The sequence below is a fragment of the Pelophylax lessonae genome (assembly GCF_965119305.1).
Source record: "Pelophylax lessonae genome assembly, chromosome: 11".
Lineage (NCBI taxonomy): Eukaryota > Metazoa > Chordata > Amphibia > Anura > Ranidae > Pelophylax > Pelophylax lessonae.
The window spans coordinates 234788140-234816022 of NC_138778.1; the positions used below are offsets into that span (position 1 = coordinate 234788140).

Genomic DNA, 27883 nt, shown 5'->3' on the forward strand with positions numbered 1-27883 from the left:
TGAGGGGGGCAGCTCTGACATAACAACGCAAAGTTCCGCCTCTACCAGGATACCCCCCCCCCTCCACAAAGAGACACTGTGCAGGACATGGTAAGTCAGGACTGCGGAAGAGCTCAGTTGCAGGGAACCCACAGACAATACTGGTGACCAGTTATTTGCCCTCTGTCTGCCTTTTGGTGAACACATCTTCCACAGTACAGGTCCAAGGAGGAGAAAGGACAATGTCTGCATTCTATAAGCATTTCATGAGCTGCGCCAACAGAGGGTCTGTGCCCACCAAACAGACACCTGTGCCCACCTAATCATGACCTGTGCCTACCCAATAGACACCAGTGCCCACTTAATCATCATCTGTGCCCACCCAATCATCATCATTTATGCCCACCAGACACCTGTGCCCACCCAATCATCATCATCTGTGCCACCAAATAAGACGTGTGCCCACCCAGACACCTGTGCCAAACCAATCATCAGCTGTGCCCACCCGACACCTGTGCCCACCCAATCATCATCAATTGTGCCCAACAGACACCTGTTGCCACCCAATCATCTGTGCCCACCAGACACCTGTGATCATCTGTGCCCACCCAATCATCATCATTTATGCCCACCAGACACCTGTGCCCACCCAATCATCATCTGTGCCACCAAATAAGACATGTGTGCCCACCCAGACACCTGTGCCAAACCAATCATCAGCTGTGCCCACCCGACACCTGTGCCCACCCAATCATCATCAATTGTGCCCAACAGACACCTGTTGCCACCCAATCATCATCTGTGCCCACCCGACAGCTGTGATCATCTGTGCCCACCCAATCAACATCAATGTTGGGTGATCATCTGTGCCCACCAGACACCTGTGCCCACCCAATCATCATCATCATCTGTGCCACCAAGAAATGCGTGCCCACCCAGACACCTGTTGCCACCCAATCATCATCTGTGCCCACCCGTCACCTGTGATCACTCAATCAGCATCTGGGCCCACCCAACAGACACCTGTGCCCACCTAAGCATGACCTGTGCCCACTTAAACATCATCATCTGCACAACAAGATACTTCAGGAGTTCTGCATGCTTCCTGACTCCTCATTGTGGAGCGGGCGGGGTGTATTCTTCCTGAAACATATCCTGGCGGGGGGCGCCCTAAGGTCTTACGCTGACATGCGGGAGCAGTTTTCTAACCCAGCCCATATGCACTATAGATATCTACAGCTGGCCCACGCGTTCCGCACCCAGTTTTCGACAGCTCCGCCTAACCTGGAATCTGTGTTGCTCTTGGAGTTGATCAAGTGCCAGGAGCCTGCCCACTTCATCTCCCTTTTCTATGCCGAACTCCACAAGCCCTCCTTCACTGAGATAGCTTATGGGCTTAAGACTCGCTGGACCCAGGATGTGGGACCTATTGAGGATGAGGAGTGGGGGGAGGCACTAGAGACTAGAGAGGTGTCCCCGAAATTGTCTGATAGACTTACCCAGACGTTTATTATACATCAGGCCTACCTCACACCCCTTCGGATGTCCAGATACCAACCTGACCGGGATCCTGTCTGTCCAATGTGCCAGGCGGCTGGAGGCACCTTTTTCCACTTGCTCTGGAGTTGTTCACAGCTCCGGGGCTACTGGCAACAGGTGGTAGCCTTTCTACATGACAAGATGGGGTCTCTGCTGCTACTGGACCCCAAGCAGTGTCTCCTGGGTATATACCCGGATGGGGATATGAATACGTTTATGTCCATATTCTTGCAGGAGACGCTGTTTGTGGCCAGGAAACTGATAGCTAGGACTTGGATGCGCAGCGATCCCCCAACCTTGGCTAGGTGGACACATGAGGTGAATACCAATATTCCCTTTCACAAATTGCTCTATAAACACAGAGGGTGTCCCGCCAAGTTCGATAAAATTTGGGACAGGTGGATAAGTTGTCCAGACACTAATGTATAAGTTTGTTCTGAACACTGCCCGCCTTACATGGTTTCTGTCTTTATCTTCATGCACCACTACCGACCTATATTGCCTAGCACTAACCGGTTGTACTCTGTATACCTGCATTTTGGCTGTTGCCCTTCCCAATCTTTATTTACTGTACACTGTGTGTATTCTTGTACTTGTTCAGTTTCTCTTTTACTGAGCTATTTTAATTGTACTGCACTAAAGTTTTCAATAAACTCACGGTTTGGAAAAAAAAAAAACATCATCATCTGTGCCCACCCAATAGACACCCAACAGACACCTATACCCACCCAATCCATCATCTGTACTCACCCAACAGACACCCGTGACCACCCAACAGACACCCGTGACCACCCAACAGACACCCGTGACCACCCAATCCATCATCTGTACTCACCCAACAGACACCCGTGACCACCCAACAGACACCCGTGACCACCCAATCCATCATCTGTACTCACCCAACAGACACCCGTGCCCACCCAACAGACACCCGTGCCCACCCAACAGACACCTATACCCACCCAATCCATCATCTGTACCCACCCAACAGACACCTATACCCACCCAATCCATCATCTGTACTCACCCAACAGACACCCGTGCCCACCCAACAGACACCCGTGACCACCCAATCCATCATCTGTACTCACCCAACAGACACCCGTGCCCACCCAACAGACACCCGTGACCACCCAACAGACACCTATACCCACCCAATCCATCATCTGTACTCACCCAACAGACACCCGTGCCCACCCAACAGACACCCGTGACCACCCAACAGACACCCGTGACCACCCAACAGACACCCGTGACCACCCAACAGACACCTATACCCACCCAATCCATCATCTGTACTCACCCAACAGACACCCGTGACCACCCAACAGACACCCGTGACCACCCAACAGACACCCGTGACCACCCAACAGACACCCGTGACCACCCAATCCATCATCTGTGCTCACCCAACAGACACCCGTGCCCACCCAACAGACACCCGTGACCACCCAACAGACACCCGTGACCACCCAACAGACACCTATACCCACCCAATCCATCATCTGTACTCACCCAGACAGACACCCGTGACCACCCAACAGACACCTATACCCACCCAATCCATCATCTGTACTCACCCAACAGACACCCGTGCCCACCCAACAGACACCCGTGCCCACCCAACAGACACCCGTGCCCACCCAACAGACACCCGTGCCCACCCAACAGACACCCGTGCCCACCCAACAGACACCCGTGCCTGAAGATGAAGTTACCTTGTAGTCGGAGAGCTCAGGTGAGTAGTTCTCATCTAATTCCAGCATCTGAAGGTAAGAAGGAGACAGAGAAGGTATGAGAGAAGATCAGAGGGGCACACAATACTATGGAGGATGAAATCTCAGTCATTAGTAAAGCAGAACTAAAGACTAAAAACAGAAGACTGAACTGGCTGGCGATGTCCCTTCTGCCATAGAATACACCCCTGGCCTGCTCACCGCCCTCTGCAGAGTGACGTCACCCCGCACCAACCCATCTAGATGGCTGAAGACTGGCACCCGGGATCTCATGGGCATTGGACTCGCTGCTTTTAGTTCCACTTTAACATGACAGGAGAATTGCATTTCCAGGATCAGAACTCTGACCCCTGAAGAAGACCCGTGTCCCGGTGTCGTCACGCGTAGGGGAGGGGCTAGGACGGCAGCTGCACACATTCAAAGGAGAGAGGCAGCAAACAGAAAGGCTGATCATTCAGATCCCATTGTCATCACAAATCGTTTAATACCGTGGAACCATAAAGTTTGGTGCACTGTAGCACCTTGATTATGTGAGTACATCCTTTAATAAAGTGGAGTTTTAAAAGATGTAAGCACCATTGGAGATTTTTTTTTTTTTTTGGCACACCGATCGATCAAAAGGGGAATCCATCCAGAGTAGGATCCTCATCTGGGGGATCAATTGACCAACTTTGATCCAAGAGAGGTGACCCAGAATGGGGGGAAATGCACATTAGACCAGGCTTAATTGCTTGGTCACTGGAGCGGAGGTGAGGACCCAATCACACAGGGGGCTGGGGGTGAGGGGGCTGGGGGTGACGGGGCTGGAGGTGACGGGGCTGGAGGTGACGGGGCTGGAGGTGAAGGGGCTGGGGGTGAAGGGGCTGGGGGTGAAGGGGGCTGGGGGGTGAAGGGGCTGGAGGTGACGGTGCTGGAGGTGAAGGGGCTGGAGGTGAAGGGGCTGGAGGTGAAGGGGCTGGAGGTGAAGGGGCTGGAGGTGAAGGGGCTGGAGGTGAAGGGGCTGGAGGTGAAGGGGCTGGGGGTGAAGGGGCTGGGGGTGAAGGGGCTGGGGGTGAAGGGGCTGGGGGTGAAGGGGCTGGGGGTGAAGGGGCTGGGGGTGACGGGGCTGGAGGTGAAGGGGCTGGAGGTGAAGGGGCTGGGGGTGAAGGGGCTGGGGGTGAAGGGGCTGGGGGTGAAGGGGCTGGGGGTGACGGGGCTGGGGGTGACGGGCTGGGGGTGAAGGGGCTGGGGGTGAAGGGGCTGGGGGTGACGGGGCTGGAGGTGACGGGGCTGGAGGTGACGGGGCTGGAGGTGAAGGGGCTGGAGGTGAAGGGGCTGGGGGTGAAGGGGCTGGGGGTGAAGGGGCTGGGGGTGAAGGGGCTGGAGGTGAAGGGGCTGGGGGTGAAGGGGCTGGGGGTGAAGGGGCTGGGGGTGAAGGGGCTGGAGGTGAAGGGGCTGGAGGTGAAGGGGCTGGGGGTGACGGGGCTGGGGGTGACGGGGCTGGGGGTGACGGGGCTGGGGGTGACGGGGCTGGGGGTGACGGGGCTGGGGGTGAAGGGGCTGGGGGTGAAGGGGCTGGAGGTGAAGGGGCTGGGGGTGACGGGGCTGGAGGTGAAGGGGCTGGAGGTGAAGGGGCTGGAGGTGAAGGGGCTGGGGGTGACGGGGCTGGAGGTGAAGGGGCTGGAGGTGAAGGGGCTGGAGGTGAAGGGGCTGGGGGTGAAGGGGCTGGAGGTGAAGGGGCTGGAGGTGAAGGGGCTGGGGGTGAAGGGGCTGGAGGTGAAGGGGCTGGAGGTGAAGGGGCTGGAGGTGAAGGGGCTGGGGGTGAAGGGGCTGGAGGTGAAGGGGCTGGAGGTGAAGGGGCTGGGGGTGAAGGGGCTGGAGGTGAAGGGGCTGGAGGTGAAGGGGCTGGGGGTGAAGGGGCTGGGGGTGAAGGGGCTGGAGGTGAAGGGGCTGGAGGTGAAGGGGCTGGAGGTGAAGGGGCTGGAGGTGAAGGGGCTGGGGGTGAAGGGGCTGGGGGTGAAGGGGCTGGAGGTGAAGGGGCTGGAGGTGAAGGGGCTGGGGGTGAAGGGGCTGGGGGTGACGGTGCGATTCACCACGGAGGATTTGCTCTGATACACTTTTTCACTTTTAAGTGGATTATTTATTTAATCAGGGTGGCGATCGTCCACAGCACTATTGTCACTTTTTAGGAGTTTATGTTTTTTACCTAATTATATGAAATATTTGAAATTTTATATGAATTCTGGCACTTTATAGGTTTATATTTCACCATTTTGCCTGATTTTTTTAACATCTGATAATCCAGCACTGTTATATATTTATAGATTAGATTGAAGATTTAATTTGTTTGCATTTATTTATACACTGGAAGCGCTTAATTGTGCGGCATTAGTGAATTATCTGACCACACACTACTATATTATATACACTGGTGTGTATGTATATACATTGATATATACCGTATTTATCGGCGTATAACACGCGCCCCAATATTTGGAGAGAAATTTCAGGAAAAAAGCTTAAAATTTAAAATAAACAGCTTTGAACTCAGAACATTTTTTTTTTTAAATCAAATGATATCAGCAGTGTCCATACATGCATCCTCATCAGCAGTGTCCATACATGCATCCTCATCAGCAGTGTCCATACATGCATCCTCATCAGCAGTGCCCATACATGCATCCTCATCAGCAGTGTCAATGCAGCCTCGCAAGCGCCATTTGAACTGACCATATTTGAAAAGACCGGGAAGGAGCGCCGAGAGCAGAAGGGGGCGGGCCGGGCCGAGGAGAAGGAAGGACTAGCTGTCATAAGAGCAGAAGGGGGCGGGCCGGGCAGAAGGGAGAACAAACGAGCGCAGTCATCGGAAGTCCCGCCTCCTCTGCCGTCTATCATAGGCGGGACTTCCGATGACTGCGCTCGCTCGTTCTCCCTTCTCCTCGGCCCGGCCCGCCCCCTTCTGCTCTCAGCAATGCTTCCTGGCCGTTTTTTTTTTTTTTTAATATCGGCGTATAAGACGCACTGCTGCTTTTTCCTCCATTTTTAGGAGGAAAAAGTGCGTGTTATACGCCGATAAATACGGTGTATATATATATATACACTATATTGCCAAAAGTATTGGGACGCCGGCCTTTACACACACATGAACTTTAATGGCATCCCAGTCTTAGTCCGTAGGGTTCAGTATTGAGTTGGCTCCGCCCTTTGCAGCTATAACAGCTTCAACTCTTCTGGGAAGGCCGTCCACAAGGTTTAGGAGCGTCTATGGGAATGTTTCACCATTCTTCCAGAAGGGCATTTGTGAGGTCAGGCACTGATGTTGGATGAGAAGGCCTGGCTCACAGTTTTCACTCCAATTCATCCCAAAGGTGTTCTATTGGGTTGAGGTCAGGACTCTGTGCAGGTCAGTCATGTTCCTCCACCCCAAACTCACTCATCCATGTCTTTATGGACCTTGCTTTGTGCTCTGGTCCAAATCATTTGGTGGAGGAGGGATTATGGTGTGAGGTTGTTTTTCAGGGGTTGGGCTTGGCCCCTTAGTTCCAGTGAAGGGAACTCTTAAGGCGTCAGCATACCAAGACATTTTGGACAATTTCATGCTCCCAAATGTCAGAGAAGACCGGATCATAGTGTAGATGGAGTCCCATGGCATGTGCAGACCAGCAACTGGCCAAGCAGATGTTCTTACTCGTGGACAATTTCATGCTCCCAACTTTGTGGGAGGGGTTTGGGGATGGCCCCTCCCTGTTCCAACATGACTGCACAAAGCAAGGTCCATAAAGACATGGATGAGGGAGTTTGGGGTAGAGGAACATGACTGACCTGCACAGAGTCCTGACCTCAACCCAATAGAACACCTTTGGGATGAATTTGAGTGAAAACTGTGAGCCAGGCCTTCTCATCCCACATCAGTGCCTGACCACACAAATGCACTTCTGGAAGAATGGTGAAACATTCCCATAGACACTCCTAAACCTTGTGGACAGCCTTCCCAGAAGAGTTGAAGCTGTTATAGCTGCAAAGGGTGGGCCAACTCAATGTTGAACACTAAGAATGGGATGCCATTAAAGTTCATGTGTGTGTAAAGGTAGGCGTCCCAATACTTTTGGGAATATAGTGTATATATATAGACACACCCACACATATTTCTGCACCAATTACCTTGAAGGCGATGACTTTCCCAACCTGCGGCGGGGCGGCGAGCATCGGGAAGGTGTTGTAGTCTTTCTTCGGACTCTCTGGAGGATTCTAAAAAATACAAACAGAAACAAATCATTATATAATATATCATAATAACCCCTAACCCCAAATAATAACCCCAAACCCTAATCCTTACCCCCAACCCCAAATAATAACCCCTAACCCTAATCCTTACCCCCAACCCCAAATAATAACCCCTAACCCTAATCCTTACCCCCAACCCCAAATAATAACCCCTAACCCTAATCCTTACCCCCAACCCCGAATAATAACCCCTAACCCTAATCCTTACCCCCCAACACTGGAAAATAACCCCTAACCCTTACCCCCCAACCCCAAATAACCCCTAACCCTAATCCTTACCCCCAACCCCAAATAATAACCCCTAACCCTAATCCTTACCCCCAACCCCAAATAATAACCCCTAACCCTAATCCTTACCCCCCAACCCCAAATAATAACCCCTAACCCTAATCCTTACCCCCAACCCCAAATAACCCCTAACCCTAATCCTTACCCCCCCAACCCCAAATAACCCCTAACCCTAATCCTTACCCCCAACCCCAAATAACCCCTAACCCTAATCCTTACCCCCAACCCCAAATAATAACCCCTAATCCTTACCCCCCAACCCCAAATAATAACCCCTAACCCTAATCCTTACCCCCAACCCCAAATAACCCCTAACCCTAATCCTTACCCCCAACCCCAAATAATAACCCCTAACCCTAATCCTTACCCCCCCAACCCCAAATAACCCCTAACCCTAATCCTTACCCCCCAACCCCAAATAACCCCTAACCCTAATCCTTACCCCCAACCCCAAATAATAACCCCTAACCCTAATCCTTACCCCCCAACCCCAAATAACCCCTAACCCTAATCCTTACCCCCCCAACCCCAAATAACCCCTAACCCTAATCCTTACCCCCAACCCCAAATAACCCCTAACCCTAATCCTTACCCCCAACCCCAAATAATAACCCCTAATCCTTACCCCCCAACCCCAAATAATAACCCCTAACCCTAATCCTTACCCCCAACCCCAAATAACCCCTAACCCTAATCCTTACCCCCAACCCCAAATAATAACCCCTAACCCTAATCCTTACCCCCCAACCCCAAATAACCCCTAACCCTAATCCTTACCCCCCCAACCCCAAATAACCCCTAACCCTAATCCTTACCCCCAACCCCAAATAACCCCTAACCCTAATCCTTACCCCCAACCCCAAATAATAACCCCTAATCCTTACCCCCCAACCCCAAATAATAACCCCTAACCCTAATCCTTACCCCCAACCCCAAATAACCCCTAACCCTAATCCCTACCCCCCCAACCCCAAATAATAACCCCTAACCCTAATCCTTACCCCCAACCCCGAATAATAACCCCTAACCCTAATCCTTACCCCCTAACACTGGAAAATAACCCCTAACCCTTACCCCCCAACCCCAAATAATAACCCCTAACCCTAATCCTTACCCCCAACCCCAAATAATAACCCCTAACCCTAATCCTTACCCCCAACCCCAAATAATAACCCCTAACCCTAATCCTTACCCCCCAACCCCAAATAATAACCCCTAACCCTAATCCTTACCCCCAACCCCAAATAACCCCTAACCCTAATCCTTACCCCCCAACCCCAAATAACCCCTAACCCTAATCCTTACCCCCAACCCCAAATAACCCCTAACCCTAATCCCTACCCCCAAATAATAACCCCTAACCCTAATCCTTACCCCCCAACCCCAAATAATAACCCCTAACCCTAATCCTTACCCCCAACCCCAAATAATAACCCCTAACCCTAATCCTTACCCCCAACCCCAAATAATAACCCCTAACCCTAATCCTTACCCCCAACCCCAAATAATAACCCCTAACCCTAATCCTTACCCCCCAACCCCAAATAACCCCTAACCCTAATCCTTACCCCCAACCCCAAATAATAACCCCTAATCCTTACCCCCCAACCCCAAATAATAACCCCTAACCCTAATCCTTACCCCCAACCCCAAAAAACCCCTAACCCTAATCCTTACCCCCAACCCCAAATAATAACCCCTAACCCTAATCCTTACCCCCAACCCCAAATAATAACCCCTAACCCTAATCCTTACCCCCCAACCCCAAATAATAACCCCTAACCCTAATCCTTACCCCCAACCCCAAATAACCCCTAACCCTAATCCTTACCCCCAACCCCAAATAACCCCTAACCCTAATCCTTACCCCCAACCCCAAATAATAACCCCTAATCCTAATCCTTACCCCCCAACCCCAAATAATAACCCCTAACCCTAATCCTTACCCCCAACCCCAAATAACCCCTAACCCTAATCCCTACCCCCAACCCCAAATAATAACCCCTAACCCTAATCCTTACCCCCAACCCCAAATAATAACCCCTAATCCTAATCCCTACCCCCAACCCCAAATAATAACCCCTAACCCTAATCCTTACCCCCAACCCCAAATAATAACCCCTAACCCTAATACTTACCCCTTAACCCCAATCCTTACCCCCAAACCCCAAATAATAACCCCTAACCCTTAAACTCCCCTAACCCAGAATAATAATCCCCCAACCCTAATCCTTACCCCCTAACCCCAAATAATAACCCCTAACCCTAATCCTTACCCCCAACCCCAAATAATAACCCCCTAACCCTAATCCTTACCCCCCAACCCCAAATAATAACCCCTAACCCTAATCCTTACCCCCCAACCCCAAATAACCCCTAACCCTAATCCTTACCCCCCCAACCCCAAATAACCCCTAACCCTAATCCTTACCCCCAACCCCAAATAATAGCCCCTAACCCTAATCCTTACCCCCAACCCCAAATAATAACCCCTAATCCTAATCCTTACCCCCCAACCCCAAATAATAACCCCTAACCCTAATCCTTACCCCCAACCCCAAATAACCCCTAACCCTAATGCCTACCCCCAACCCCAAATAATAACCCCTAACCCTAATCCTTACCCCCAACCCCAAATAATAACCCCTAACCCTAATCCTTACCCCCTAACCCCAATCCTTACCCCCAAACCCCAAATAATAACCCCTAACCCTTAAACTCCCCTAACCCAGAATAATAATCCCCCAACCCTAATCCTTACCCCCTAACCCCAAATAATAACCCCTAACCCTAATCCTTATCCCCAACCCCAAATAATAACCGCTAACCCTAACTCTTAACCCCCCCCCAACCCAGAATAATAATCCCAACCCTAATCCTTACCCCCCCAACTCTGAATAACAACTCCTAACCCTTACACCCTAACCCCCAATATTAACCCCTACCCTAATCCTTACCCCCTAACCTCAAATAACCACCCCTAACCCCAATTCTTACCCTCTAACCGTGAATAACACCAAACCCTTACCCCCTAACCCTGAATAATAACCCTTAACCCTATTAATCCCTAATATTAACCCCTAACCCTAATATCACCCCTAACATTACCATAACCCCAATAACCCCTAATCCTAGCCCCCAACATTAACCCTAACCCTATATTAACCCTACCATTACCCTTAACCCTAATAACCCCTAATCCTAACCCTAATATTAACCCCCAACATTACCACTAATACTAACCCCAAACCCCAATATTAACCTTTAACATTAACTCCTAACCCTATTAACCCCAAATCCCAATAATAACCCTTAAAGTGGTAGTATCCCGCTTTTTTTCACTTGTAACTACAGGAAAGCCTATAATGCGGCCTATAATAAGGCTTACCTGTAGGTACAATTAATATCTTCTAATCACGCGAGCGGCGCATGCACTCTGAAGGTCCGGCGGACCTTCAGCTTCCCTTGCCGGGAGCTTTGCCGGAAAATGACTCCCGCGCACATGCACGGGAGTGACGTCATCGCGGCTCCGGCCAATCACAGCGCCGGAGCCACCGAACCCGGAAGAGACGCCGTGGGATCATGGCAGTGCCCGCAGCGATGTTCGGGGGTCCGTGTCGAGGCTTTGTTCTAAGGTAAGTAATTCATAATGTGTGATGCACACTACTAGCTCGTTATGCCTTTGTCTTGCAGGGTTTTTTTTGTTATTTTAGGTTTACAACCGCTTTAAACCTAATAACCCCTATCCCTAATATTACCCCTAACCCTAATAATAAACCCCCAACATTAACCCCTGCTATCGAATTGTATTATAATTGTAATGTCTGCGTTCCTGTGCAATTCAGGCCATTAAATTCCAGATGTCTATTCCCTGCCCTCAATATGATAGAGAGGACTATCGTGAGATTGAGACCCTCAGAATTGTCTTCCAACTACCATACTTCCTATCTACACAAGCGTGGGGTGACTCAGTGCTACGGTCACAGAGTCCACACATTCCGGTAAGCCCAATTAACTGCGATTGTCGTCATAGCCACCGTCACCCATAACCCTAACTACATCCAACCCTAACTACACCAAACCCTAACCCATAACCCTAATTCCACCCAACCCTAACCCATAACCCTAATTCCACCCAACTCTAACCCATAACCCTAATTACACCCAACCCTAACCCATAACCCTAATTACACCCAACACTAACCCATAACCCTAATTACACCCAACCCTACCCATAACCCTAATTAAAACCAACTCTAACCCCTAACCCTAATTACACCCAACCCTAATTATACCCAACCCTAACCCATAACCCCAATTATACCCAACCCTAACCCATAACCTCAATTATACCCAACCCTAACCCATAACCCCAATTATACCCAACCCTAACCCATAACCCCAATTACACCCAACCCTACCCATAACCCTAATTACACCCAACCCTAACCCATAACCCTAATTACACCCAACCCTAACCCATAACCCTAATTACACCCAACCCAACCCAAATTACACCCAACTCTAACCCATAACCCTAATTACACCCAACTCTAAACCATAACCCTAATTATACCCAACTCTAAACCATAACCCTAATTATACCCAACTCTAACCCATAACCCTAATTATACCCAACCCTAACCCATAACCCTAATTACACCCAACCCTAACCCATAACCCCAATTATACCCAACCCTAACCCCAATTATACCCAACCCTAACCCATAACCCCAATTATACCCAACCCTAACCCTAATTACACCCAACCCTAACCCATAAGCCTAATTACAACCAACTCTAACCCATAACCCTAATTACACCCAACTCTAACCCATAACCCTAATTATACCCAACCCTAACCCATAACCCTAATTATACCCAACCCCAATTACAACCAACTCTAACTCATAACCCAAATTACAACCAAACCCTAACCCATAACCCTAATTATACCTAACCCATAACCCTAATTACACCCAACCCTAACCCATAACCCTAATTATACCCAACCCTAACCCTAATTACAACCAACCCTAACCCATAACCCCAATTATACCCAACCCTAACCCTAATTATACCCAACCCTAACCCATAACCCTAATTACACCCAACCCTAACCCATAACCCTAATTACAACCAACTCCAACCCATAACCCTAATTACACCCAACCCTAACCCATAACCCTAATTACACCCAACCCTAACCCATAACCCTAATTACACCCAACCCTAACCCATAACCCTAATTACACCCAACCCTAACCCATAACCCTAATTATACCCAACCTTAACCCATAACCCTAATTACACCCAACTCTAACCCATAACCCTAATTACAACCAACTCTAACCCATAACCCTAATTACACCCAACCCTAACCCATAACCCTAATTACACCCAACTCTAACCCCTAACCCTAATTACACCCAACCCTAACCCATAACCCTAATTACACCCAACCCTAACCCATAACCCTAATTACACCCAACTCTAACCCATAACCCCAATTACACCCAACCCTAACCCATAATCCTAATTACACCCAACCCTAACCCTAATTACACCCAACCCTAACCCATAATCCTAATTACACCTAACCCTAATTACACCCAACCCTAACCCGTAATCCTAATTACACCCAACCCTGACCCCAATTACACCCAACCCTAACCCATAATCCTAATTACACCCAACCCTAACCCCAATTACACCCAACCCTAACCCTAATTACACCCAACCCTAACCCTAATTACACCCAACCCAATCCCCTAACCCTAATTACACCCAACTCTAACCCATAACCCTAATAACACCCAACCTTAACCCATAACCCTAATTACACCCAACTCTAACCCATAACCCTAATTACACCCAGCCCTAACCCATAACCTTAAATACATCCAACTCTAACCCCTAACCCTAATTACACCCAACTCTAGCCCATAACCCTAATTTCACCCAACTCTAACCCTAATTACACCCAACTCTAGCCCATAACCCTAATTTCACCCAACTCTAATTACACCCAGCCTTAAACAGCAGGACATGAACCAATCAAATGTGTCAGACGACCCCAAGTGGAAGGCTTCCTTATTCCCGACTCACCTGAATTATCACGGACATATTGGTGGCTACTTCTTCCAGCTGCTGGTTCCTCAGAGACGGCGAATCATAACTATGGAAAAACTGGTTGCCAAACCCTCGTCCTTTCCCCCGGTCTCCCCGTCCTCTGAACCCGCGACCCCACTGGCCCCTCCAGGGAAAGATGCCTCTTCCTCGTCCTCTTCCGTGGTCATACAGACCAGGGTTTGGCTCAGGTCCCTGATGAATGCCGCCCGTCTCACCTCCATTGGTTACACGGGATGGGACCACACTTGATGCATCCTGCGCTGCTACTGGCTCTTGAATAATAGTAGTATCCGATTCAGAGCCAGAAGATGGGGTTTCTTTGTCCGATTTCTGGGAAGTACCATTCATAGGTAGGACAGTCCCCACATCCACCGACCTCCTTTTTCTGATGTCCCCATTGTCTGAAGCACAGTTGTTTTTGCTCTTCCTCATCTCAGAAGAAAAGACGGTTCTCCCAGAGACTGGGTCCAAGGGGTTTCTGGAGACCTCTGATGGGTTATTTCTGGTTGTGGAGAGTTCCCGGTCATTTGAAGATGCCGAGTAGTCCATGCTTGATCTGGTCCCCACGGTTGAAGGGTCAGCGTTTTCATTAGCCTTATGTACAGAGACAGTGCCCTCATCCTTACTAAGAACCTTGGGAGGTTCTTTTCGTTTGGTGGAGGGTTCCTGGTCAGATGAAGATTCTGAGGAGTCACTGATGGAGCTCTTTGTAGCATTTTCAGCTGGAAGCTCATGATTGGGTTTGCTCTTATTTACAGAGACAACAGTCCCAGCTTTATTGTGCACCTTGGGAGGTTCCTTTTGTTTGTGCACCTTGGGAGGTTCCTTTTGTTTGTGCACCTTGGGAGGTTCCTTTCGTTTGGTGGAGGGTTCCTGGTCAGATGAAGATTCTGAGGAGTCACTGAGGGAACTCATGGTAGCACTCTTGGCTGGAAGTTCATGATTGGGTTTGGTCTTATTTACAGAGACAACAGTCCCGGATTTATTGTGCACCTTGGGAGGTTCCTTTCGTTTGGTGGAGGATTCCTGGTCAGGTGAAGATTCTGAGGAGTCACTGGGGGATCCCTTTGTAGCATTCTCAGCCGGAAGCTCATGATTGGGTTTGCTCTTATTTACAGAGACAACAGTCCTGGATTTATGAAGCTTCTTTGGAGGTTTCCTTTGTTTGGTGGAAGGCTCAGAGTCACTGCTGGAGGTTTGATTCCCGCTCTTGGTCTTATTTGCAGAGATGACTGTCCTGGATTTACGGAGCTTCTTTTGAGGTTTCTTTGGTTTGGTGGAGGATTTCTGGCCGGTTGAAGACTCAGAGTCACTCCTGGAGATCCCATCTGGAGGCTCATCTCCAAGTCTAAGAGATATCTCTGAGGGCTTCTTTGCTGGGAGGGATGTGGTGGGTTTACCAGATTTATGTGAGGGCTTCTTGCCAGAGGTGATGATGGGTTCAAGGGACATCTCTGAGGGCATGTTTGTCACAGAATTTCCAGGTTTCTCCTGCACAGAGAGGGCAGCGAAGAGTCTGAGGGTCATTGGTGAAGGAGTGTGTAAAGGAATGGTGGTGATGGGCTGAACAGAGACCTCGGAGGGTTCCTGGTGTGATGAGGAGCTCCCCCTCCCCCTCTTGGCTGAGGGCTCTTGGTTTGGCCCAAGTAAACTCACAATTTTTTCGATGGCTTTTAGAGAAGCTGAGTCCTCTGAGTGTTTCTTGTGTTTGCTCCTCTCCGAGGACTCCTCAGGGAATGCCTCCCGTGGGCTTCGCTCTGAAACCTTCTTTTTCTTTGCCTTTCTCCTGGAACTCTTGGAGGACTCCTCCTCCTGCTCACACTCTTCTAGGACAGTCATCTCCTCCCTATCCCACGGGGTCTCCGCTGGTTGTGGTTCACATTTTCGTTTTTTGGCTGTGATGGTGGGCCTGTCCCCTGCATCGTCCTCCTCACATCTCTGCCGGGACCTCTTCTTGGTCGGGTGGGTTCGGCTGTCGCTGTCATCTTCGGGATCGTATCCCTGCCACTGCACTCTGAGAAGACAGAGGAGGAATGTGAGCAGCATGACATTATTCTACACAATGTGGGGGGAGGGCAGGTCAGAGGGGCACAGGGTTGGGTGATGGATAGAGAAATGAGGGCGGGTCAGTATATTGGATATGTGGAGGTGAAGGAGATGGATGCGTAGAGGGTGGGCACAGTGTGCCTTGAGGAAGGTGGGCACATACGGGGTGGGGGGGTTGTGTGCCTTGGAGAAAGACGGGAACATACAGGGGAGGGGACATTGTGCCTTGAGGAAGGCGGGCACATACAGGGGGGAGGGGACAGTGTGCCTTGAGGAAGGTGGGCACATACAGGGGGGAGGGGTCAGTGTTGTTAGACTTCCAGTACAAAATAGAAATACATTTTTCCTATTACAGGTCAAGAATTGTGAACTTTGAGGCCTCAAATGACCTTGTCACTAATTCAGTCAAAACCCCTTCAGTTTTTAAGCACACATTGCGTCCATTGTTGAATTTGTTTTATTTACATGTACTTTGAGATAAGAAGCTATGTCGTCTGCCCCCAAAAGGAAATTGTGTTTGGTAAACTTTGAATATAATGCTCTGGAGAGGCAGGCGACTAAATTGCTTATCCCAGGTGGAAGGGAAGGTTTACATACAACGGACCTCAAAAGATAAAAAGCCATTTTTCCCCTGGTCATGAAAAGAGAGAAACCAGGGAGATCATAAAACATTATGTTCTGGCCATGAGATGTTTTAACACGCAATGGCCAAAACTCAAATTCAGGGTTACACCTGTGTTCACCCATTCCCTAGCAAATAAACTATTGTTTCTACCATGAGAAGACAAACAAACGGAAAACAGCCTGGATAAAGACTAGAATCTGTAATTCATTTACCTACACACAAAGGCGGGGGTAGAGATTGTGTCATACAGACAATTGTCCATTGGAAGCTACATGGTGTCAAATAAACATTGTCACTTAGACTGATGAGAACTGCATCTTCAAATGAATTTAATATAATCATAAGCTTATACAACATCCTTGTCCCATCATATACCAAAGGGGGGTGTGGAACCTATAATTTTATGACAATCTTCTATTGAGAATTACATGATATCTATTATATAGTAGTGTATAATGGTCAGAATTTCTCCCATATTTTATCCAGTCCCAAACCATGATTGTATTGTTGTTAAAATAATAATCCCTTAATGGATAATATTTTGATTGGAAATAACCCATGTGTAGAAAAGTTTACATATACAAGTTGTTATATATATATATATATATATATATATATATATATATATATATATATATATATGTGTATGCATCTATATAATTTTTACTGCTACTAAATGTAAAGTATCTGGGTAAATCAGTCATCTCCAATCAATATATATATATATATATATATATATATATATATATATATATATATATATATATACACACATACACACACACACACACACACACACACACACACATCGTATTAGTAATATATCCTTATTCCTTATTAAACGGCATTACCAGGTCCAATCCTTACCTAGACATGATGGAGATATTAGATGGACACGTATGTATCATGAGAGTATGGACAGATTATCATATTGTTTTTATGATTATTATTAAATGAAGAACTTTTATAATTTTAATCTCCAAAATACTGAATGATGAGTAGAGATGTCGCCCAATAACCTCACCAATTCAAGGTTAAAGCGGAGTTCCACCCAAAAGTGGAACTTCCGCTTTAGGGAGTCCTGACCCCCCCGACATGCCACATTTGGCATGTCATTTTTTGGGGGGGGGGGGGGAGCGGGTACCTCGTTTTGACAGGTACCCGCTCCCACTTCTGCTCGGAGCGCCGCGGCGCCCTGAGCAGAAGTTCTCCTTTCCCCCTCCCTCCCTGCAATCTTCTGGGACACGTCAGAGGTCCCAGAAGATTGCCGGCCAATCACGGCGCGCAGCGCGACTCGTGCATGCGCAGTGGGTACCTGGCTGTGAAGCCGCAAACTGTAACAGCCGGGTGCCCACAGCAGTGATGCCGAGGGAGAGGATCGAGGCTTCCGGCGGCCGCATCGCTGGACCGTTGGACAGGTGAGTAAATGGCTGGAACTCCGCTTTAAGTAATCCCAACCAATGGGGATAACGTTCCTCCTTCTGGGTTTGGCTTATGGTAATTTTTACTGCCCTTTTGTTCAACACAAAATAAAAAGGTAACCCAGATGTGAGAGACACACATTACGACAACACTCATTACACTTACAACATACACGCTACTACATCCATACACATACTCACCTATACATACTCCATCTTGCTCCATCATTCATCTGAAACTTTGAAGGACGCCAAACGAAACTCCTCCCTAACTGGCCATCATTTTGGGAAGTCAGCCATCTTAAGGACTCTGGTAACGACCATTTTAAGCTAGCAGCCATTTTAAATGTGGTAAATATACCTTGCTGTTTATTTGATTCATATTTAATATCATTTATAATTTTTTTATTTATTTCAGGTACTTATATAGCGCTGTCAATTTACGCAGCGCTTTACATATAAATTGTACATTCACATCAGTCCCTGCCCTCAAGGAGCTTACAATCTAAGGTCCCTAACCTCACATACATACACAGTAGGGCCAATTTTTTTTATACAGGATCCAATTAACCTACCAGCATGTCTTTGGAGTGAGGGAGGAAACCAGAGTACCCGGAGGAAACCCACGCAGGCACAGGGAGAACATGGAAACTCCAGGCAGGTAGTGTCGTGGTTGGAATTCGAACCAGCGACCCTCTTGCTGCTAGGTGAAAGTGCTAACTGCTACACCACTGTTCCTTCCTCATATGTTTTAAATTTCATATTTAAGGGTAACGAGATTACAGTCCCAGCTATATTAACCATATGTAGATTTTTCTCTAAGAGCTGATTTTTGTTTTTATATGTTTTTATTAATATCAGGTTTAGCGCAATATTAGGGATTTAGTCTCCCCTTTTGCATAGCTTATTCTCACTCCATCTGCAGTGGAGTGACTGTTGACTGCGCAATTCGCAGACAATTGTGGTCTGATTATATAGAATACTTATCTATGGTTTCTACTATACCTGGGGAAAACGTAATCTTGTTTTATTTTTACTTTCATCATTGAGCTACAAATCACATTGCATTCATTGTTTTAAGTTTGTATTTTATGTAGAGTTATCTCTTTGTGTTACCTCAAGTTTGATCATTTATTGTGAATACATGTCTTGTGAATAAATATTCTTATATATTCCATACTGTAGACTGTTTCACTAAGATTGGTATATGATTTTAAAAAGAAATTATTCAATTAAAAAGAACTCGTTACATATTGCTTTGTGGAAATAAGTTGAGATTCTCCTACCTTACAGATCTTTGCTTATTGACATAAACTGAGACACTGTTATATTCAGAGCAGTATAAATATTCTGACAGTGTGCCTTGAGGAAGGCGGGCACATACAGGGGGGAGGGGTCAGCGTGCCTTGAGGAAGGCGGGCACATACAGGGGGGAGGGGTCAGCGTGCCTTGAGGAAGGCGGGCACATACAGGGGGGAGGGGTCAGTGTGCCTTGAGGAAGGCGGGCACATACAGGGGGAGGGGTCAGTGTGCCTTGAGGAAGGCGGGCACATACAGGGGGAGGGGTCAGCGTGCCTTGAGGAAGGCGGGCACATACAGGGGGGAGGGGTCAGCGTGCCTTGAGGAAGGCGGGCACATACAGGGGGGAGGGGTCAGCGTGCCTTGAGGAAGGCGGGCACATACAGGGGGGAGGGGTCAGCGTGCCTTGAGGAAGGCGGGCACATACAGGGGGGAGGGGTCAGCGTGCCTTGAGGAAGGCGGGCACATACAGGGGGGAGGGGACAGCGTGCCTTGAGGAAGGTGGGGACATACAGGGGGGAGGGGGCAGCGTGCCTTGAGGAAGGTGGGGACATACAGGGGGGAGGGGGCAGCGTGCCTTGAGGAAGGTGGGCACATACAGGGGGAGGGGTCAGCGTGCCTTGAGGAAGGTGGGCACATACAGGGGGAGGGGTCAGTGTGCCTTGGAGAAAGGCGGGCACATACAGGGGGGGAGGGGTCAGCGTGCCTTGAGGAAGGTGGGGACATACAGGGGGGAGGGGACAGCGTGCCTTGAGGAAGGTGGGGACATACAAGGGGGAGGGGACAGCGTGCCTTGAGGAAGGTGGGCACATACAGGGGGGAGGGGACAGCGTGCCTTGAGGGAGGCGGGCACATACAGGGGGAGGGGTCAGTGTGCCTTGAGGAAGGCGGGCACATACAGGGGGAGGGGTCAGTGTGCCTTGAGGAAGGCGGGCACATACAGGGGGAGGGGTCAGCGTGCCTTGAGGAAGGCGGGCACATACAGGGGGGAGGGGTCAGCGTGCCTTGAGGAAGGCGGGCACATACAGGGGGGAGGGGTCAGCGTGCCTTGAGGAAGGCGGGCACATACAGGGGGGAGGGGTCAGCGTGCCTTGAGGAAGGCGGGCACATACAGGGGGGAGGGGACAGCGTGCCTTGAGGAAGGTGGGGACATACAGGGGGGAGGGGGCAGCGTGCCTTGAGGAAGGCGGGCACATACAGGGGGAGGGGTCAGTGTGCCTTGGAGAAAGGCGGGCACATACAGGGGGGGAGGGGTCAGCGTGCCTTGAGGAAGGTGGGGACATACAGGGGGGAGGGGACAGCGTGCCTTGAGGAAGGTGGGGACATACAGGGGGGAGGGGACAGCGTGCCTTGAGGAAGGTGGGCACATACAGGGGGGAGGGGACAGCGTGCCTTGAGGGAGGCGGGCACATACAGGGGGGAGGGGTCAGTGTGCCTTGAGGGAGGCGGGCACATACAGGGGGGAGGGGTCAGTGTGCTTTGGAGGAGCCATGAATACACATGGAGGAAGCAGAAGTACACATTTGGTTTGGGTGTCATGGAAGAGGGAGGAGTCATGGATTCACATGAAGGGGAGGAGCCATGGATTGTGGTCATATGGCAGAAGAATACATAAGTGGGAGGGGCTGATCATACATAGTGAATGAGGAGCCATGAATACACTTGCAGTGGGAGGAGCCAACTATACATGGGGTGGTATACATTGAAAAGGGGTTGAACCAATTACATATACAGGGAAGGGGCCAAGTATACACATAGAAGGGGAGGAGAGAAGGATACAAATAGAAGGGGAGGAGCCAAGTATACACAGAGGTAGGGAGGAGCCAACTATACACAGAGGTAGGGAGGAGCCAACTATACACAGAAGGAGAGGGGCCAACTATACACAGAAGGGGAGGGGCCAACTATACACATAGGGGAAGGGGAGAAGCCAAGCATACGCATGGGAGGGGCTATGTACCTGATGACGTCATTGTCCCGGACGAGGCGGGAGCTCTCCCCGGGGGGTAGCAGGCAGTCCTGTACATAGAGGCACAGCGCCCCCCTCTGGTTGGGGTAGTAGCGGCTCCGGATGAGGTCGGACAGGTCGGTGACGGTTCGGAGGTGATCCGGGTTCAGTAACATCCACATGTGGCGGCTCTCCGGTCCGGTGGGCGGAGGATAATCAAACTTCAACATCACCCGAATCTCCGCCATCTTCCCACATGTGACCCGCTTCTACCGGGTGCCACGTGACCCCGAGCTCCCGCCCTCTCACTCTTGTCATGTGACTAGGCGCCATCGCCCCGCCCACTTCTCGTCACCTGACTCCTTACTGAGCGGAAAATCGCCTGACAGTCACATGACACCGAGCTGAGGATGAGGCTGAGAGAGAGTCTGAGTGTCCTCCTCCCCCTCTCCATCCTACTACTATTACCCACCCAGGGTAAGTACTTACCTACCCCCCTCCTACTACTACCTACCCCTACCCAGGGTAAGTACTTACCTACCCCCCCCCCCTCTCCTACCACTACTACCTACCCCTACCCAGGGTAAGTACCTACCCCTCCCCCTTCTACTACCTACCCCCTCCTACCACTACCTCCCCCCACCCAGGGTGAGTACCTACCCCCCTCCATCCTACCACCACTACCTACCCCCACCCAGGGTAAGCACCTACCTCCCCTCCCTCCACTACCCCCCTCCCACTACTACCCACCCCCCACCCAGCCAGGGTGAGTACCCACCCCCCTCCTACCTACCCCCACCCAGGGTGAGTGCCTACCCCCTCCCCCACCTCCTACCACTACCTCCCCCCACCCAGGGTAAGTACCTACCCCCCTCACCCTCCTACCCCCCCACCCAGGGTAAGTACCTCCCCCCCCCACCCAGGGTGAATACCTTCCCCCCACCTCCTCCTACTACTACCTGCCCCCACCCAGCGTGAGCACCTACCCCCACCAAGGGTGAGTACCCACCTAACCCCCCCTAGAGAGCAGCAGCCCCTAAGCTGCCCCCCCCTTCAGAGCACCAGCCCCTAAACTGCCCCCCCATAGAGAGTCACCCCATAAACTCACCCCCAACCTTCTCTGACCTCCGACCTCACCAACGCCAACAATCCTTCCACTGACCTCCATTCAGTGTCCTCCCCCCCTCTCTGCCAATCCCTCCACTGACCTCCAGTTTTCCAGAGAATACAAATCAAAACCGGTATTTACAACTCTACCCCCCCCCCCCCAACTACATCACTAATATGTCTCCATGTATCCCCCCCCAACTACATCACTAATATGTCTCCATGTATCCCCCCCCCCCCAACTACATCACTAATATGTCTCCATGTATCCCCCCCCCCCAACTACATCACTAATATGTCTCCATGTATCCCCCCCCCCCAACTACATCACTAATATGTCTCCATGTATCCCCCCCCCCCAACTACATCACTAATATGTCTCCATGTATCCCCCCCCCCAACTACATCACTAATATGTCTCCATGTATCCCCCCCCCCCCCCAACTACATCACTAATATGTCTCCATGTATCCCCCCCCCCAACTACATCACTAATATGTCTCCATGTATCCCCCCCCCCAACTACATCACTAATATGTCTCCATGTATCCCCCCCCCCAACTACATCACTAATATGTCTCCATGTATCCCCCCCCCCAACTACATCACTAATATGTCTCCATGTATCCCCCCCCCCCAACTACATCACTAATATGTCTCCATGTATCCCCCCCCCCCAACTACATCACTAATATGTCTCCATGTATCCCCCCCCCCCAACTACATCACTAATATGTCTCCATGTATCCCCCCCCCCCAACTACATCACTAATATGTCTCCATGTATCCCCCCCCCCAACTACATCACTAATATGTCTCCATGTATCCCCCCCCCCCCAACTACATCACTAATATGTCTCCATGTATCCCCCCCCCCAACTACATCACTAATATGTCTCCATGTATCCCCCCCCCCAACTACATCACTAATATGTCTCCATGTATCCCCCCCCCCAACTACATCACTAATATGTCTCCATGTATCCCCCCCCCCCAACTACATCACTAATATGTCTCCATGTATCCCCCCCCCAACTACATCACTAATATGTCTCCATGTATCCCCCCCCCCAACTACATCACTAATATATCTCCATGTATCCCCCCCCCCAACTACATCACTAATATGTCTCCATGTATCCCCCCCCCAACTACATCACTAATATGTCTCCATGTATCCCCCCCCCAACTACATCACTAATATGTCTCCATGTATCCCCCCCCCCCTCAACTACATCACTAATATGTCTCCATGTATCCCCCCCCCCTCAACTACATCACTAATATGTCTCCATGTATCCCCCCCCCAACTACATCACTAATATGTCTCCATGTATCCCCCCCCCCCCCAACTACATCACTAATATGTCTCCATGTATCCCCCCCCCCAACTACATCACTAATATGTCTCCATGTATCCCCCCCCCCCAACTACATCACTAATATGTCTCCATGTATCCCCCCCCCCAACTACATCACTAATATGTCTCCATGTATCCCCCCCCCCAACTACATCACTAATATGTCTCCATGTATCCCCCCCCCCAACTACATCACTAATATGTCTCCATGTATCCCCCCCCCCAACTACATCACTAATATGTCTCCATGTATCCCCCCCCCCCAACTACATCACTAATATGTCTCCATGTATCCCCCCCCCAACTACATCACTAATATGTCTCCATGTATCCCCCCCCCCAACTACATCACTAATATATCTCCATGTATCCCCCCCCCCCAACTACATCACTAATATGTCTCCATGTATCCCCCCCCCAACTACATCACTAATATGTCTCCATGTATCCCCCCCCCAACTACATCACTAATATGTCTCCATGTATCCCCCCCCCCTCAACTACATCACTAATATGTCTCCATGTATCCCCCCCCCAACTACATCACTAATATGTCTCCATGTATCCCCCCCCCCCCCAACTACATCACTAATATGTCTCCATGTATCCCCCCCCCCAACTACATCACTAATATGTCTCCATGTATCCCCCCCCCCCAACTACATCACTAATATGTCTCCATGTATCCCCCCCCAACTACATCACTAATATGTCTCCATGTACCCCCCCCCCTCAACTACATCACTAATATGTCTCCATGTATCCCCCCCCCCAACTACATCACTAATATGTCTCCATGTATCCCCCCCCCCAACTACATCACTAATATGTCTCCATGTATCCCCCCCCCCCAACTACATCACTAATATGTCTCCATGTATCCCCCCCCCCAACTACATCACTAATATGTCTCCATGTATCCCCCCCCCCAACTACATCACTAATATGTCTCCATGTATCCCCCCCCAACTACATCACTAATATGTCTCCATGTATCCCCCCCCCCCAACTACATCACTAATATGTCTCCATGTATCCCCCCCCCCCAACTACATCACTAATATGTCTCCATGTATCCCCCCCCCCAACTACATCACTAATATGTCTCCATGTATCCCCCCCCCCCAACTACATCACTAATATGTCTCCATGTATCCCCCCCCCAACTACATCACTAATATGTCTCCATGTATCCCCCCCCCCAACTGCATCACTAATATGTCTCCATGTATCCCCCCCCCCCCAACTACATCACTAATATGTCTCCATGTATCCCCCCCCCCCCAACTACATCACTAATATGTCTCCATGTATCCCCCCCCCCCAACTACATCACTAATATGTCTCCATGTATCCCCCCCCCCCAACTACATCACTAATATGTCTCCATGTATCCCCCCCCCAACTACATCACTAATATGTCTCCATGTATCCCCCCCCCCAACTACATCACTAATATGTCTCCATGTATCCCCCCCCCCAACTACATCACTAATATGTCTCCATGTATCCCCCCCCCAACTACATCACTAATATGTCTCCATGTATCCCCCCCCCCCTCAACTACATCACTAATATGTCTCCATGTATCCCCCCCCCAACTACATCACTAATATGTCTCCATGTATCCCCCCCCCCCCAACTACATCACTAATATGTCTCCATGTATCCCCCCCCCCCAACTACATCACTAATATGTCTCCATGTATCCCCCCCCCCCCAACTACATCACTAATATGTCTCCATGTATCCCCCCCCAACTACATCACTAATATGTCTCCATGTACCCCCCCCCCTCAACTACATCACTAATATGTCTCCATGTATCCCCCCCCCAACTACATCACTAATATGTCTCCATGTATCCCCCCCCCCCAACTACATCACTAATATGTCTCCATGTATCCCCCCCCCCCAACTACATCACTAATATGTCTCCATGTATCCCCCCCCCCAACTACATCACTAATATGTCTCCATGTATCCCCCCCCCCCAACTACATCACTAATATGTCTCCATGTATCCCCCCCCCAACTACATCACTAATATGTCTCCATGTATCCCCCCCCCCAACTACATCACTAATATGTCTCCATGTATCCCCCCCCCCCCCAACTACATCACTAATATGTCTCCATGTATCCCCCCCCCCAACTACATCACTAATATGTCTCCATGTATCCCCCCCCCCCCAACTACATCACTAATATGTCTCCATGTATCCCCCCCCCCAACTACATCACTAATATGTCTCCATGTATCCCCCCCCCAACTACATCACTAATATGTCTCCATGTATCCGCCCCCCCCAACTACATCACTAATATGTCTCCATGTATCCGCCCCCCCCAACTACATCACTAATATGTCTCCATGTATCCCCCCCCCCCAACTACATCACTAATATGTCTCCATGTATCCCCCCCCAACTACATCACTAATATGTCTCCATGTATCCCCCCCCCCCAACTACATCACTAATATGTCTCCATGTATCCCCCCCCAACTACATCACTAATATGTCTCCATGTATCCCCCCCCCCCAACTACATCACTAATATGTCTCCATGTATCCCCCCCCCCAACTACATCACTAATATGTCTCCATGTATCCCCCCCAACTACATCACTAATATGTCTCCATGTATCCCCCCCCCCAACTACATCACTAATATGTCTCCCCCCCCCCCCAACTACATCACTAATATGTCTCCATGTATCCCCCCCCCCAACTACATCACTAATGTCTCCATGTATCCCCCCCCAACTACATCACTAATATGTCTCCATGTATCCCCCCCCCCCCAACTACATCACTAATATGTCTCCATGTATCCCCCCCCCCCAACTACATCACTAATATGTCTCCATGTATCCCCCCCCCCAACTACATCACTAATATGTCTCCCCCCCCCAACTACATCACTAATATGTCTCCATGTATCCCCCCCCCCAACTACATCACTAATGTCTCCATGTATCCCTCCCCAACTACATCACTAATATGTCTCCATGTATCCCCCCCCCCAGCTACATCACTAATATGTCTCCATGTATCCCCCCCCCCCCAACTACATCACTAATATGTCTCCATGTATCCCCCCCCCAACTACATCACTAATATGTCTCCATGTATCCCCCCCCCAACTACATCACTAATATGTCTCCATGTATCCCCCCCCCCCCAACTACATCACTAATGTCTCCATGTATCCCCCCCCCCCAACTACATCACTAATATGTCTCCATGTATCCCCCCCCCCCCAACTACATCACTAATGTCTCCATGTATCCCCCCCCCCAACTACATCACTAATATGTCTCCATGTATCCCCCATGTATCCCCCCCCCAACTACATCACTAATATGTCTCCATGTATCCCCCCCCCCCAACTACATCACTAATATGTCTCCATGTATCCCCCCCCCCCAACTACATCACTAATATGTCTCCATGTATCCCCCCCCCCCAACTACATCACTAATATGTCTCCATGTATCCCCCCCCCCCAACTACATCACTAATATGTCTCCATGTATCCCCCCCCAACTACATCACTAATATGTCTCCATGTATCCCCCCCCCAACTACATCACTAATATGTCTCCATGTATCCCCCCCCCCAACTACATCACTAATATGTCTCCATGTATCCCCCCCCCCAACTACATCACTAATATGTCTCCATGTATCCCCCCCCCAACTACATCACTAATATGTCTCCATGTATCCCCCCCCCAACTACATCACTAATATGTCTCCATGTATCCCCCCCCCAACTACATCACTAATATGTCTCCATGTATCCCCCCCCCAACTACATCACTAATATGTCTCCATGTATCCCCCCCCCCCCCAACTACATCACTAATATGCCCCCATGTATCCCCCCCCCCCAACTACATCACTAATATGTCTCCATGTATCCCCCTCCCCAACTACATCACTAATATGTCTCCATGTATCCCCCCCCCCCAACTACATCACTAATATGTCTCCACGTATCCCCCCCCCCCCTCACTAATATGTCTCCATGTATCCCCCCCCCAACTACATCGCTAATATGTCTCCATGTATCCCCCCCCCCCAACTACATCACTAATATGTCTCCATGTATCCCCCCCCCAACTACATCAC

At 49.9% G+C, this 27883-nt stretch overlaps 1 protein-coding gene across 1 annotated transcript in view; it reads right to left on the bottom strand.

Annotated features, from left to right (window-relative positions):
* COIL (coilin) overlaps positions 1-21631 on the bottom strand; it is a 34069-nt gene extending 12438 nt beyond the window's left edge. Inside the window, exons 1-5 of the mRNA XM_082272214.1 lie at positions 21289-21631; positions 14778-15951; positions 13914-14723; positions 7395-7481; positions 3237-3284 (exon numbers count right to left, since the gene is read on the bottom strand). Coding sequence (XP_082128340.1) covers positions 3237-3284; positions 7395-7481; positions 13914-14723; positions 14778-15951; positions 21289-21524 — 2355 coding nt within the window. The 5' untranslated portion in view covers positions 21525-21631. The remainder of the gene's footprint in view (positions 1-3236; positions 3285-7394; positions 7482-13913; positions 14724-14777; positions 15952-21288) is intronic.
* Between the last annotated feature and the right edge of the window lie 6252 nt (positions 21632-27883).